Genomic DNA, 15832 nt, shown 5'->3' with positions numbered 1-15832 from the left:
TAATCGCCCTTCGATTCCGCGCCCTTCCCATCTCGCGCCGCCGCTCTTCTAACGTCCAAGGGGCTCGGGGGTAGGCGAGTAGAGCGCACAGAGGATTGCTCGGCGCAAAGGGACTTAGAGGCACAACGGTCGATCGAATCACTCTCCTCGTTCATCTTCCTTTCTCTGTTCTCCTTTATTTCAATGAACGTTGCGGTGTTAAAAGTCGCATATACGGGCGTGTATAAATTACATCGTTGCTCATCTTACGTGAAACACCCTGTACACGCTTGCTCGCGGTTGCGACCTCGGTGGACAAGAGTGGGCTAACGTGAGCGAGGCTCGTACGAAAATTTTCTGACTAGGGTTCGATTCTCGACCGCGTCGGCCCTTCGGATCGCGGCGACGACCGATTTCTGGACATCCCGCGGGGAGGGTCGGGGATAGGGTTGCCAGAGGGAGGGCGAACATCCGGCCGCGACGGCTGGCAGCATTGTCCATTGTGGAAGTATTAAATGTAGGCCAGGAGGTCGGCCGCTCATCGTCGAAACTTAACCACTTCCCATCGATGCGCCAGCCGCCCATTGTCCCGTCATTATTCCAGTTAATTAATTATTAGTACGCCGGTGACGTCGTAATTGGTGTACAAGAGCAAAAACTGCGGGGTGTACAGGATGCGGGGGAGAAGGTTATAACCCATTTATAATGATCGTGTCCAGTCTATTACCATTGTCATCATCAAGGTCTCATCTAGGCCCTAGGATCGCGGCTGGTGCGAGGCGCGCCTCGGTACCGATAACAGATGACTGTTGCGAGAATCTCGGTTCGTGGGGGGGTGGAGGCGTGTAGGGGGGTGAGTTCGATATGCCTCTTCGGGTGGACAGGGTGCCGACGAACAAAGCGGGACTAACGTATCGATGACTAGAAATCCTACAAAATCGACGCTGGCCGGAACTTCCGCTCGCGCTGTCAACGGATCGTACGATTAATCTCCGTGGGATCGTTCCCGTCCGACCGGATCGCCGATCGGGTCGTAGCCGATGCCCGCACGGTCGTATGCGTGCACGCGCAACGCGTCTGCGCGTGTCTTGCGTCGTTCTGTAAATTGCGCGACAGCACTCCTGTGCGCGCGTACGCTGGGACGAAGGGAGCTCCTGCCGAGGGGGTGGCATTCTTGGTGACTTACGCGACCGAACACAGTTAATTATGTACAGCGAAGCTCGTCACGCTCAGCATCTCCAGGCGCGCTTCGCGATCGATCCCCGCACTCGTTCACAGCCGTTCACTTGAACCTTGAGCCGCAGCCACCCCTGCGCCCCGCGACCTTCGCCGGTGTCGTCCTCGTCCGCCCGCAGTCGTCTTCGATCCTCCTCGGCCCGTGTCTAATTTAATCGACGATCCTAATCGTCCATCTGCGTGTCTACCTACATGCGTCGACTAGCTGTCGATCTACGCACCTATTCGCGCTACTCGCTTATTCGATCGCGGATCTACCTGTCTATCGCCGGTTGGGCGCTTTGCAGTGTCTCGGTCCCTCGACCGCTTCAATATGAAGCCACGCTCGCGAATCGTTCGCCCGACGGTCGGATGCTCGCGGTCAACTTCACTGCACGATCACCGACCGGGCACAATCTTCTATTCCCGAGCTCCGTGGCTCGGCGTTCGGGATTGATCGTTCGGTTTAGAGAGGTTTCTCGCTTGTCGAGAGGGGTTCGTTTCTCGACGCTCGAGTTAGACGAGAGATTCTGGATTCGCTGGCAAGATCGCGGTGGCGGTGCTGTTCGGCAGCAGGGCACCGTTCTCGGTGTCCTTAGCGTTCCCGTCCGCTCGCGGCCGGAAGTCCTTCGAGGCGACCAGCAGGTTTCGTCGTCTTGCTTCCTTCTTCTCGCGTTCGACCTGAAACCGAACGTCGGTCAGTGGTTGTAAATTCACCGATTGCTTAGGTACATCTTTGCGTTGCAGCTGCGCGGTCCTGTTCGTGTTTGTCGCTTCTAGTGCGCGAAGCTATTTCATTTAAACAGCAGTTCCGAAACAGTTCAGAAACAGAGATAGTTGTGTAGTACCTACTAGATTTGCTATCCGGCTTCGCTCGGAATTTGGATTCTGATTTTATGATTTTTCGGGGTGAATATTGTCATGTTTATCTGGATCGACCAGACATAAACAGCTGACAAGGGAAGATTCCGGACCCCGGAAATTCAAAGAATTCTGAAACTTTGCGAATATGTAGGGGATTTCCTGCTGATTACAACGCAATTTTTTTTTGCTGCCCAAATTCACTCTAGGGGGGTGTAATTCACCCCTGAAAATCCGCTTATTTTTCGATTTTCTTTCGAAACCTTTTTTTTTATAACTGTTACAGCTCGCGAGTAGTAACCGCAAAATCGGAAAATAGCCGAATTTTCGCCCCTTCGAGTGGATTTGGGCAGCAAAGAAAATTGCGTTGTTATCAGGAGGAAATCCCCTACAGATTCAGAAAGTTTCAGAATTCTTTGAATTCTCGGGTTCGGGATCTACCCTAGGCACATTCCATGGCCCCAGAGTTTACCGGCCGAAAGTTTTTAGGCGACAAACAGACACCTAACGTATAAACCTTCTGCATCTAGGGTATCCAGGATCCGCGCAACAAATTGCAGTGGGTCCTCCGCAAAGATAGGGCGTATCATTTTTGGAATGAGCGTGAGCAACCAACCTTGAAGAACAATCGAAGATAGTGGCAAGGGAATACGACGCACTTGCCGTCGTCCTCCTCGGCGTCGATGTAAACGCCGCGGACGAGGATGGAGTTGCTGCAGTTGAGGAGCACGAGGAAGACGAAGCAACCGACGTGCGTGATCCAGCAGGACAACTCCGGGTTGTCCGGGACCAGCCAGAGGTCCAGGACGTTCCAGATGCCGCGCCAGACGTTCACCGTGCCCAGGAAGCTGAGCAGCAGGAAGCCGTCCGCAGCTATCAGACGCGCCAGACCCTGGAGCCGTGCGCAGACGTACCGCATCAGCGGCTGCAGGGAGAACGTCACGGTCACTATCGCGTATCCGATGGCCTGCAATTCAACAAATAAACCGTCAGAACGCAATCATAGAATTCGATTCGCGCCGATTACGTGGTAACTACAAGAGAATTGCTTTGGATTGCGTCGACCGGCTCGTACATCAGCTCGCGCAAAGTCGAAGTAGCTAGGTAGCCACAGCCTTGCTTTGTTTCTTCCAGTCCCTCCCAGTCTCTTCTACTCTCTACCCAGTTCCTTCTAATCTAGCTCGCCGAATAAACCTGCAATCGCGAACTCAATGGTTCTTCGTCAACTAAATCCGTGACTCATTGGGCGGAGTGACACGTGCCCTGATTCGGTGGGGCCAATTTGGCGATGATATCGATAGGGTAGCATTACGTTGGATTAAAAAATCGTTGCTTCACGCGTTACGTTCCCACAGAAACGGCACTGTAAACGGTACTTGGCGCAGGAGCTCCGCGGATCCTGCAGGATACACCGGGGCCGATCCTTCTCGTTCGATCCGGCCCGGCGACGACGGGAACGAGGAAAACGGTGGTCGACGACGTCGACGTTCCAGGGATCCCAGCGAATCAGTACACCGAGCAGATCGCCGGTCCGGTGTTTCACGGTTTCGAAGCGGCATTTGCAAGCGAGCAAATGCGTGAATTGGATGACCCTCGCGCAATCATCGACCCTCTTGAGAATTTACGTTGTCGCGCGTCGTCCAGCCGCGATCGTATCGATCCGCCTACGAGCGCCCCGATTTTTTTTCTCCAAAAAAGAAGACAATAGGACAGAGAGAGGGGCGAAAGGTCAGGCGACGCTGGAGCGGCCGCGTTAACGCGAACACGAAGAATCAGGATTAATGGCTCGGAATCGTTCAATTAACGCCAATCTGGCCGCGATTCCGGCGCGCCGCCGCGACGGGAAAGATGTCCGCTGGTCGAATCCGAGCAGAACGGCTGATAAATCGCTATCCGGCACCTGTCTGGAGAAGGGACAGTCTGGCGCCGTTGAAATTTGTTTACGAGCTCGCCAGCAGATCCCGCGGTTATCGAAACCGCGGAGAGCTCTGATCGACCCGCGAGCCGAGCGCCGGAGGCCGTCTAATCCGAGGCCTCCGAGACGTCTCGATCGCGGTGCCCCGTCGATCCGCGATAACGAATTCGCGGTGTAGGTCTAGCTGGCTGGCTCCTAGATCTTATCGACCGTCCCCTCCGTCGGCGAGACGCCCGTCGCGTCGAAACTCCTCGGAACGCGGGCAATTCCGAGCGCCGATCGCCGCTGGTCATCTCGAGCCCGCGGGACCACCGCGGCTTCCGTCGCGGCTCACAGGAATGTTATTATTATCGCCGTAGCGGATACGTGGCGCCGATTGAACGTCATTTTGCAACGGAATAATCCCCGGCTTGAATGTTAAAATATTTGTGCGGGCTCCCCGGTGTTTGCCAACGCCGCGCTGTTTGAACTGCGCGAAAAGAAGGAGCCGCGACGATCGCTCCGCGAGCCTCCAAGGTGGCTTCTCCTATGCGCGACTGGACGCAACGTCCAGTAACTTCAAAGCCGATTCTCTCGAAAATGAAGCGCAATATGAAAAAATGTTACTCCTTCTCGTCGACTTGCTTAATCCTTATGAGTAGAAAAGAAGCAGTGACTTTTTTCGATGGCGCGCTTCATTTTCGAGAAAATCGAGGTTGAACCTCTCGGCGCCGCGTCCAGGCTTGTACAGGGAGACTCTTGCCTACCTTTGGAACGGCGGGCCGATCGGCGGATCCCAGACACGATGTTCGACGGGGGAGGTCGAAGGCGCGGATGACACTCCTGCCGGTGGATTCGACGGCCCATTTTCGAATGGAGCACGGGCGAAACGATTGGCTAATGGCGGGCAAAAGGGATCAACGATCGTCATTATTGAAAAATTAAACAAATCCTCTCGTTGACCGCGTTCTGCGCAACGTATTCAGAGAAGTAAACGGGCAGGCGGTTGTAATAGAGTGTCTTACGCACACATCAACAGTTTTGTCATGTGCCCTCGCAATCATGCAATTGGCGAATATTCAATTATACAATCGGACCAACGGCGTGCCGCTCGCGCGCACTGCGTAGGTGGCATGTTTCAAAATGTCGTTCAACACGTGATTTGCTAATGACGCCCGACGACACGCGTTCATCGATAGGAGAGGCACCGTCCAGCGTTTTGCACGCCGCTGCGGCTTTATTTATTTACTTGCACGGCACGATGGCAAATGGGCCCGGAGGCTGGCATCAGCTGGATCCTCCGCCGGGATCGCGATGGCACCATTCGAATCGCTCTACATCCACGTCTCCTCAACGCGCAGAGAATGGGAGCGATTCGAAGCCGAGTTCTTTCTGTGCCAAAATTCTGGGACCCCTACTATCTCACGGAGATGAACGAGGCACCATCGTGCTGTCGTACGTGCACGTGCTTGTATTTACATAAACAGACACGATGGAAGATTTCGAGTCGCTTTTGAAGGATATATTTGCAAATTTTATTCGTTCCGCGTGCGAGCTCGAACACCCGAGAACGAAAGTCCAACCCCCTTTCGTGACTTCTCGTCTCGCGAATGGAGTCTACTATTTCTCCTATAACTTCCAGTATTTATTCTCCCGTGCTCAGATTCTTCGCAGGTGCCCGGGTATTATTCAACCTTCCGCAGCTTTCTGTGTACTAAATGCCATCAGTGTTGAGTTATTAATCGTCGAAATGAATCCAGGCTCAGGGGACGATTCTTTTGCTGTTAAAGGAAAAATATAGGAATATCGACACTCACGAGGGATCCAATCGCGGAGTACTCTCGATCGTCCGGGAACAGGTAGAGATCGAAAAGTATCCAAACTCCCCTCCACACGAAGACGACCAGGGTGCCGACGACGCCGACGCTGAAGGCGCAATCCAATAAGTACAACGACCAGTCCCTCGTGTTCTGCAATCAAACAACATAAACGATAGATAAGCATCATCTACGGATGAGCACTCGGGAAATATTTGAAGAAGCCAGGGAACCACGATAAGGTGACGCTCCGCGATTGTCACTCTGCGCTGAGCCTCGCGTCGAACATTTATTTACGAGGAAAGATTTTACGTGGATGTTACTTCAACTCCCGGCTAAACAGCAGCCGAGGCTTCCCTGCTAGTGGGTAGCAATAAACGCGTTCTCTCTTTCGTGTTAACGAGATCCCCTCGCGACGCTACGAATATGGATCTTCGCTGGATCGATCGTTGCTTTAGAAATGTCGAGGAAGCAGCGATACGAATCCCAGGGTTTTTTTTTTTTTGTTAGACACTCTGCTCCCAAAGTCGTTGCTAATCGAAATTAGTCAATCCTCCTCAGCAATCCCGATAAGATTGATCGAACGAGGCGCGATCGGTTAATGCATTCGTTGCGTTAGCAGCGCGTGTACGCTTTTCGCGCGGATCGCCAAGTCACGCTTCCCTAAATTCACTGATTCATTGAACGGTAAATTGCTGGCGTGCCGAAGGGACGGGGACATATTGCGACGGCGCAGCAGCAACGGCAGAAGTGAGAATTGTGGAAGATAACAGCTCGCAAAAATCGTAGATCCAGTGGTCGAAAAGAGGTTGAAGTTGAACAGCTACCTTGCGATTCGCGTTACTCACTTTATTTTTTTCTCCCTTCAAATGGGACATTTCTTAATCAACGAAAGCACAGGATTACGTTGCTCTTCGAGGTGCAAGGACCACTTTGACAGATCGATCCCCGAAGGATCTTCCGAGCGAGGCACCCATTCACGAGCCGGAGCCTGCATCAGAGCGCATCACTCGGTTACTTTGCGCGACACCCTTCTGTCCTCGATTTTTAAGTGACAGAGAGGACTCAACTGGCGATCGCTAATTTAAGATCGTCCCACTGTCTCCGTTGATTTTTCCAGCGAATCCCGAGCAGAATTTTCCAATACGCGCCAAGTAGAAATGGTGATTTAAAGTCGCAGAAGGAAAGCAACGCGTCCAATCGCAGGGAATTGTAGTCTACTTCGGGGGACTCCTCTGTGGGTCTTCGAATTAGAAATCGGGACTGAGATCATTCTTTGCGGAGGGTCAAGGTACATACTGCCGAGGGTCCAATGTCAAAAGAGGAATATGATCATCTTTGATTCGTGTAACGAGGGAGGAACGTTCGCGCAGGTTCAATTTCGTCGAGCGGGGGTGATTTTCCAAAATTTCTATGTTCGTTTAACGAGGAGAAAGCGTCGAATAATGCATTGGCGTAGTTTCTGGCTGCCCTCGTGCGTGTGCATACTGCACGGAGGCGATGCTGTTCGACAGTCGGGAGAGACAGCCGGAAACTGTGCTTATACCTTGCACATCGATACCGTGCAACACGCAGCTCGAGCTCCACTGATGCGTCAAAGTATGCTGTCTAGTTTTTTTACGTCTCCCACTTAACGTTTACAGCGATAAAAGTCAACGGTCCCTTAACACTTTCCCACGATTTTTCGTTCGAAAAGACGAGCACTGGAATCTGCAGATCTGGTTGCTGGAAAAAGCGCGCACCAGTGTCTGGCCTCTATTCTGATTTCAGCTAATTTCGATGGGCGAATGGAGTGGACGAAACGGAACGGCAGAGAACTGATAATCGATGAAGATAATAGGGTACACGGTCTTATCGTCACAGAGACAAAAAACTTTCCGCAATCTCTAGTCACAGAGACATCGGATGTGTTTGAATTCCGTTCGAATGACCGATTGCGGCAATAGCGCAATTTGCATCGCGGGGAGAATTAGTTGGAAACTGGATTAACGAAAATGTATGAAAGCGCAGGAACGAGGAGCTTGTATGGCAACCAGTCGGAAGGAAGAAGAGCACGGAAGTACATTCACGGGGATGCTTCGAGATTTTAAGGGGGTACTCTAGTGAAACTGCCCGTTTTTCAACGCCATCTTCGGGAATTTATTCAACAAAAACTATAAGTTTATACTATCTGGCGTTTCGCCTGCATATTGAGGTATGTTTGAAGTAATACTCAGAATTTTTTTGAACTTTTCTATCGCACATATACATAGATATAGTCGGCAACGCAAACTTCTTCAATAAAATTCTTTCCCGACGGGCGTTGGTGCGAGAACTGTTCTGGTCATCCAAAATGGAAAAACTAAGGTTTCTTCTCTTTATTATGATTGTCGTTATGGTTGGAATCACAGAGGCCCCCTAACAATAAACATTTGCAGAATGACAGCATATTGAAGAAGAATGTTCCATATTTGCTCATAAATTTAGCTGTTTTCGTTCTGTAGAATTAATTTTATACAAGATAGAAACTCGTCCGAGGTTCCAACCATAGCGACAAACATAATAAAGAAAATGAACCTTAGTTTTTCAATTTTGGATGACTAGAACGGTTTCCATACCAACGGCTGTCGGAAAAGAACTTTACTAAAGAAGTTTGCGTTACCGATTGTATCTATGTATATGTGCGATAAAAAAGTTGAAAAAAATTCTGAGTATTAGTTCAAACATAGCTTAATATGCAGGCAAAACGCCAGATAATATAAACTTATAGTTTTTGTTAAATAAATTCCCGAAGATGGCGTTGAGAAACGGGCAGCTACGCCAGAGTTCCCCTTTAAGAATGTACCCAGATACATTTTCCCAGAAGAAACATTTCCCGACAGCCACCTAAGTAAATTACAAAAGTAGGGCGGTAGTTGTTCAGCCTTCATTCATCCCCCATCTACCTTCGCAACCTACACCCAGAAGAGACTCTTCGCGCCCCTAACCTTCGTCCATCCCTCATCCGCCTTCGCAAACCCACACCCAGGAGACTCCTCGCTCCGGCAGAGCTGCGGGATGCCAGGAGCTACTTACGTCCACGCGGAACATGGTCTGCACTTCGAAGTATCCTGGACAGGAGTCCAAGCAGAGGGAGAAGGGTGGCGCGGAGATGTTCCTGACGGCGCGCATGATGGCGAGTGCCAGCAGACTAACGGCGGTGGTGGCGAAGACAGTGCTGGCCGTGAGTTCTGTGTACAGGTCGAGGGCCTGCCAGGCGCCGCGCCAGGCGTTCACGCAGCAGAAGCCGAACACCGCGGTGTACAGCCTGGAGCCGACGTAGTACAAGAGCCGGTGCTGGTCCGGGTGCAGCTGCTCGTTGAGAACGTTCTGGGACACGTTGAACGCGTACAGGCCGATGAAACCGATCACTATAGAGGCGAGGCTGCTGAGCACCGGGTCCCCGGGGTACACGTAGACGTCGCTGAGGCCCCAGGTGCCTCTCCAGTAGCCGACGACCGCCGGCGCGGCCACGGTAGCCGAGAACACCGTGTCCAGGATCGTGAGTATCGTGTAATGGAGACGGCTCGATGAACGACCGCTCAGACCGCTCGTCATTCCGGTGCCACCGCGTAACTCGACCATTCTCATCCAATCCTGATCGAGCCTAGTCGCACCGCTCATCATGCATGACTCGAGGCTGCGTCGGTACGCTCTCTCTGCTGGTGCATGACTTTGGCCGGGGCTTTCGACGTGTTCCACGGATTGCCCGGGATGGTCATTCTTCGGTCAACTCGCGGCTTCCGTCAAGTGTCGGCAAGCTGTGCAGCGGGGCAGCTAGCTGATCGCTAGAAGTTCCCGCGCTGTGGCCCGAGGGACGTTCTTGGGGTCGTGTTATCAGTTCGGGGCGAGCGACGAAATTTGAAAGGAGTCTGGTGGTCCGAGGGTTATCAAGCAGAGTCTGAAGAAGAGCTTCTGTACGTGTACGCCAGCCTACCGATCCCAGACGCTGGCACTCGGTTTCACACTTTCGACGACTCTGGCCATGGTACTAGCAGGTTCACTCGAGCTCCCTGCAGGATTCAATGTCCGCGAGATCCTCCTAGCGTTTGCAGCGAATCTTCTTGAAGTAGTACTGCCTCTGGATCGCAATGATCATTCTACCCACTGGACCTGTTCCTTTTGACGCTCTCCCGGGACGATTGCCGTGGCTGCTGCTCGGTGCTAGACACGGAACGATCCTCGCGGACTGGCTGCGAGCAACGGAGGCAGGTGTCGCGACTTCCTCCGGGCATCTTCAGACCCCCGACGGCACCGTCATCGCGCCACGCGTCCTCCTTGACACAGGATGACGTTCGTTTGCCAAAGCGACGATCAGATCCAGCGGCCAGCTGGCGGCGGAGTCGTTCGTCTCGCTTATTTTCCAGAGCTCCGTAAAGCCGTCGGCGGCTTCGTTCACTTTTCTCGACGATGGCCGACCGACTGCGTTGCGGATGGTGCACCGATGCACACGGGGCGAGTACGCGGCTGTCAGCCGACAGGTCGGGCTGCGGGTGAGTACTGGCATTTGTTCAGTCACCGCTATCTTTTATCAAGTGCTAAGCACGGACCAACACTATCGCATTATCATGAACGGCACCGTCATACGGGCCATGGCATAGAGAATAGTACGGTGCTCTGCTCTCTTCCCTTCCTTCCTCCATCTCTCTGGCCACCCCCACCCACGTGTCCGCGTAAAGCCACGGTTCGTATACCGTCGATTAACGATACGGGGGGGAACGAGCTTTCGACACCCACCGAGCGACGTTCTAAGAAAGTCCAAAGGGGATCCCTGTCGCAGCAGGAAGTAGACAGGAGCGTTTCGGTGGCTGGGCCCGGTAATTGGAGGGCGCGAGCGATTGTCAGGAAATTTTTGTCGATTGCTCGCTGGGCCCGCGGCCCACCATCCGCGGGGGTCTCACTTTGACCTTTCAGCTCTCAGTCGGTGAACCCGAATGAATGGCGGCGAACGCTGATGAACGTTCATCGTTACGGCTACTGTTCGCCAATCTGCCCGCTGTCTAGCCCCTGGCTCCTGCTGCGCTCTGCTGCAACGTACAGGGAGTTTAACAATCCCCGTGTTGGTGCGGATGCCACTGGATCGAGTATTTTAAATTTCACGCAACTTTTTTGGAGGATTCGTAGATTTTGCTGGTCCCCTTTCTGCGGAAGGAATCGAGCATTCCGGGGGCGGCAGTTTGTGCGTGTTTTCAGTTCTGGAGGATGAAAGGGGAGCGCAATTCTCGCGACGTTTCAGGCAATGACTGTCGATCGTACACTAGATCTGTACTTTCACAGATTTCAGCGTCGTCTTTTAATTTGGATTCACATGGTCGATTATAAATTGATGTTTCACGATGCACGTCTGTGGAGTCAGACAGCAACTGCGTTTGCGTGGTACCACTTACTACTTTTGTACGTGAATCAGCATATATTCGATATTATTGCCAACCACGTGTAGCGTTCAAGTAATCGAGGGATATGTTAATTAACGTGCAGTAAATCGGATTTACTGTTCAGGTTTTGATAAATCTTTTACAGACTCACCGTTCCCATAAAACGTCCGTTCGCGAAACAGGGTGGGGTTAAAAACTTTATTGAACCAGTTTTACCTAGATAAGGTATAATAGTTCGGGCATCAAATAAGTGTGGTTCGAGCCGTTCGCAGGAAGGCCGCGAGGTTACCTTGAATTTCATTATCGTAAGCTGGCAGCAAAGGAAAAGCCAATTGAACCTTTAGAGCTTGATGGAAGTCGATCTACTAGCAATTTTCACTATCGTGATCGACGTGCAGACGGTAATTAACGATTCAGGAACCGGCTGTTGATTGATAAGAAACAAGATAGTGGCCGCAGAAGAGGCGACAGGCCACCTTGAAGCCTGATTTTTCTGAGTGGCGTTTCCTGTCCGCCAGTTTCATCGGGCTTTTGTCGTGCCGAACTCGTCGCTAATCGGCACCTTTTTGTGCACCAATCAAGCTTGGATTACGGCGATCCTCTCACCTTGACCCGTCATCTGGTGTTTTTATTTTTCGCGACAGGCTTTGTTAGCGACGAAAACTGAATCACACCATCGCGTTCGATCACGCTTCTCCTTTATTCAGAGCTAATTCGCTGCTCCACGCGTGCAGCTTCCGTTTCTCTGCCACCTTTCGGTAATTGGCGCGGATAGAAGTGGCTGGAATAATCGTCACCTCGCTGCCTTCGCGGCAGAATGTCCCGAGGTAACGAAATCACAGAACTGATTCTGCTCGTTCCCAAAGTTTCTCTTCGATAGAGGGTCGTGCTTTGCAGCACGTGAAATCTGCCACACAGAAACACACGAATTTCGCGCAGGCTTCAATGAGCGTCGCACAGATAACGCCCCCGCCGCGATAAAGTGATAAATCGTGTTGCTCAACAATAGATTCGTTCCTCTTAGCATATCAGAGAAGTTGTACTACGAGGTTTACCAATGTTACTCAACGATGCTCCAACGTGTATAATCTGAATTCGATATCGACATCGATCGTGAGGCGTCCAAAAGCAGCATCGACATTACGCGATCCGCTCCGATAATCAAATCAATTCAATTGGATCGCTGATTGTTAATACAGAATGAACCTGGGAAAACCCGAAGTCAGAAGTTTCCAAGCATAGTTCTCTTTCCTATACAGTGGCGTGCACAAGCATTCGGCCACCCCTTAAAACAGAATAGCTTGTTTAAGATTGCTCCAAAGGAGTTTTGAAAAGCTAGACGGATTAGTTTGCTAAGTGACGAGAAAAAATAGTAAATGTCTTTTTTTCTTCAACTTTTTCGTCTGCGCTTGTAATGAAAATTAAAAAAATGCTTTTTATAGATTTAAGTAAGCTGTATACGTGCTGAAAAATTCATCAAAATCGGTTCACGCAGCTATGAGCTGCGAGCAGTTAAAGTTGACGGAAATCACAGTTTTCGGCCGAAAACTGCCGAAATGTGTGAGTATTGTACCTGCGGGAGGGTCTCCATCCAAAGTGATTTTTTCGAGCGAAGCGATGTTACAAAATAGAGGCACGCTGATACAATATCGATGTATCATCCAGCGATCTCGAAAGTACATGTATAGATAGATCGTCGGATGATAATTGAACATTTACTTTCCTCGTTGACACTGGCACCGATGTCTCCATCCACTGGGGATGCTTCGTTTCGCAAAGTTTCGGGGAAGGCCGTGACGAAAGTTGTTAATCTTTTGCGAAGATACTAAGGGAGATTACTTGCACAGATTTCTAGAATTTCCACCACTTTCCTTAGCCCTGTCCCCTTATATCGCATCGAAGAAAGAGGTGATTTTCCTGACGAACGTGGCCGGGGATTCCCTGACAATGGAGGAGCTTCGAGAGTGCACTGCGAAAGGCTCGAGGATCTTAGGAAGATGCTTGTTACCAAAGACTAATGAAACTATAATATATTCTTTTGGAAATAATAAAGTCCCTAATGGATCTTGGCGGTGAAACTTACCAATTTGTATCTGGTTGGGAAGTAGAAGACGTAGGTGAGTTTGTCTACGAATACCACCGAGGGAACTGCTATGAGATTTCTCACAGAACGCAGAGCTGCAAGACTTGCTAGTATCGCTAACATCGTGCCTACAGTTATCCTGCAACAAATTAATAGAACCAAGTTAACGGCGGGCATTTTTTTTTGTCAGATTGGCTGGCAATGCAATTCTTAGCGTGCAGACGATGATTGGATAGACTGTTATTATTTAAAAGTAAAGAACTGGATGGAGCAGAGTGAATAATCACTATTGCAATTGTTCTAACGAAGCAGCATGCTGTCATTAATATTCTACTTAGTATTATACTCGAGCGCAGGAGATAGTCTCTTATGGTTGCAATCAGCTTGAGATTAGCATAATGAATGAAAATGCCCGAGACGATTAGCAAACTATTCTTAACGTGTTTTAAACTCATCAGCTACGGCACCGGTGGTCCATGTGCTCTGGGGCTCTAAAAATACAAATAGACTTGTTACATTCCTACCATCGCTTCCTTAAAAAGCATTTTCCTTCTCAGTAATGATCGACTTCACATAGTTCTAATTGATGCAAGTTTAACGACAGAACAGAGACTTGAGCTGGGAATCCACCGGGAAGCTGAGCTACGCTATGCCATGCTACGTTTTATAAAAATTAGCTTCGACACATTCTTACGGAACCGTTTCCACCAAAAGCTACGTTAAAACATAGCATCGCATAGCATAGCTTAGCTTAGCTCCCCGGTGGATTCCCGGCTTAAGGGGGTATACCCCCTTAAATACTTGGATTCACTTTAAGGTTCGGGCGTTAAGGGACCCACCAAATGTGGCCGCCGAAGAAGTGGTCGAAGATCATCCATCCGCCTCTCCATTGCGCGTTGCAAGCGACCCCGAACACGTACGTGTAGGAAATTTGCGCGATCTTGAATAACGCATTGTTCGCCCAACTTTTCTTCCGCCATGCGCCGGACACACGGGCGTGCAGGTAGTTTTTGAAGATCGCGAAGCCAGTGTGCACAAAGCCGCCCAGTACGAAGCAAAGAACACCGGGGAACCTTTACACGTCATACAAAATCGACTTTACGAGACCTATGCCAGATAAACTTCACTTACGCGTTCGAGCACAGTAACTAGAGCTCACCTGTCGTTGTGCAGGTCCATCAGGCCCCATATTCCTCTCCAAAAACCGACAGTCAATGGAGTAATTAATACCATCGAGAGGAGCACGTCAATTAGTGACCAAATTCGTTTCTTCTGTTTATTTCCTCGCGTGGAGTTTGGCGCGTCGAGGGGGTTGATCTAATCGAAAGGCAACGTGGCTGAGTTTTCAGAAAAATGGCACGCTTCGGGACGGACGCGAGTGGCTGGATAAGTACCTTCGAATTATTTCCGAATCGTTCTTTGATATCCACCGTGGCCGTCGATTTTCCCGAGGCGTCCTCTTCCAGCTTGTTTCCCTCACAGTCACTGGAATCACCCTGGCTCCCCTCATCGTCGATCTTCAGTAAAACGAGAGCGTACCTATTGCTCCTGCCCAATTCTTCGTAGTTCCCTGTGTTCTTCTCGGAGGGGTTCTGTGATATCTTCAGCTCGATGCCGCGAATCTTCTTATCGCGGTGTTTGAAGACCTCGGGGATGTCGTCCAAGCTTCTCACCCTTCTTCCGTTAAATTTGTACATGCTTGGAAGCGGCTTAGAACGCTCGTAGAACGCGACGACAACACGGCCGAACTTCGACTGTCATTCTCAATGTAATGTTCTTTGAACATATCCTAAAATACTAAGTGTCGCCTTTCGTTATCACTAGGCATAGTGCGAATGAGACGCTTGCGCATAAACCTGTTTCGTTTCTACGTCCATGCAGCCGGGGATAGACTTTATTAGACTTGATCCCGATGCACAAGTGTAAACTCCATTTGGATTACCATACCGATACATGTAGTTTCCGGTTTTTTTTTTCTCCGATCAAGCTTAGCATAAAGTGAGCTCCACGTGCGTCTCATTTCATCGATCTTTGAAGCGTGTTACCATGATTGCTTTTTTTTTTTAGAAATAAATTAAGAGTGTCGATAGAATTCTTAGAATCTTGAATACCAGGTAATACATTCGTAAAATTGTTCGTTCTCCAAGTTCGAACCAATCGACTCCACTTCTTTGCCGTTGATAGTAAAGTTCCTTTCGCCAGGTCTCTGTTATTATTTCTGTTACATTGTTGTGACATGCTAGCTCTCCCTGGTGCAGGGATTTGTTGACGGTAATGCCGTTGCTCAATCGTCAAATATTTGATCGGCAGTGATCCGACGATAAATATAGAAATTCTTCTGCCGGAGAACCGAATGCTTAATAATGCCACGTGACGGGTAAACAGAATTATGCTCCGTCGTTAAACGTCGAACTGGTGCGATAATTAGACACGTATATTTGTCAATTAAACCGATTGCGCGACGTTCGGCGAGATTTCATAGAGGACTGAATGTTTTTAAAATGTTTTTCTTAATATCACCTGCTAGACGTTTGCGAAGTCTCAAAGCCTCTTCGGTATAAATTCCCGATGGATACTAAAGGGTATTCCC

The 15832-nt window shown here is 50.1% G+C and overlaps 2 protein-coding genes across 3 annotated transcripts in view; one reads left to right on the top strand and one right to left on the bottom strand.

The window, feature by feature from the left end:
- The window catches only part of Rab3-gap (Rab3 GTPase activating protein), a 313138-nt gene that overhangs the window by 10622 nt on the left and 286684 nt on the right, over window positions 1-15832 (top strand). The gene's annotated exons all lie outside the window — the stretch shown is intronic.
- Window positions 157-15108, bottom strand: LOC143369252 (uncharacterized). Of its 2 annotated transcripts, XM_076812953.1 has the most exons (7): window positions 14637-15108; window positions 14402-14559; window positions 14082-14315; window positions 13243-13381; window positions 5767-5919; window positions 2672-3022; window positions 157-1875 (listed from the first exon to the last, which is right to left on the bottom strand). In XM_076812953.1, the coding sequence occupies exons 1-7, from the start codon at window positions 14937-14939 to the stop codon at window positions 1711-1713; spliced, it is 1503 nt and encodes a 500-aa protein (XP_076669068.1). In that variant the 5' UTR covers window positions 14940-15108; the 3' UTR covers window positions 157-1710. The 2 variants fall into 2 exon arrangements, with proteins under 2 accessions (XP_076669068.1, XP_076669069.1); XM_076812954.1 differs by lacking the exons at window positions 13243-13381; window positions 14082-14315; window positions 14402-14559; window positions 14637-15108 and adding an exon at window positions 8821-10807.

This window comes from Andrena cerasifolii, chromosome 5 (genome assembly GCF_050908995.1).
Source record: "Andrena cerasifolii isolate SP2316 chromosome 5, iyAndCera1_principal, whole genome shotgun sequence".
NCBI classification, from domain to species: Eukaryota; Metazoa; Arthropoda; class Insecta; order Hymenoptera; family Andrenidae; genus Andrena; species Andrena cerasifolii.
Note: the sequence above shows the minus strand (reverse complement) of the source record. Positions and strands in the feature narration are given on the sequence as shown.

Bases quoted from the DNA above. Each gene is read 5' to 3' on its own strand.
- LOC143369252 (XM_076812953.1), bottom strand. From the start codon at position 14,939: ATGTACAAATTTAACGGAAGAAGGGTGAGAAGCTTGGACGACATCCCC. The intron at 5,920-13,242 runs GTAAGTTTCACC...GTTTGATTGCAG, and splicing joins TCCCAACCAGATACAAATTG to AACACGAGGGACTGGTCGTT. The intron at 1,876-2,671 runs GTTGGTTGCTCA...GTTCGGTTTCAG, and splicing joins ATCTTCGATTGTTCTTCAAG to GTCGAACGCGAGAAGAAGGA.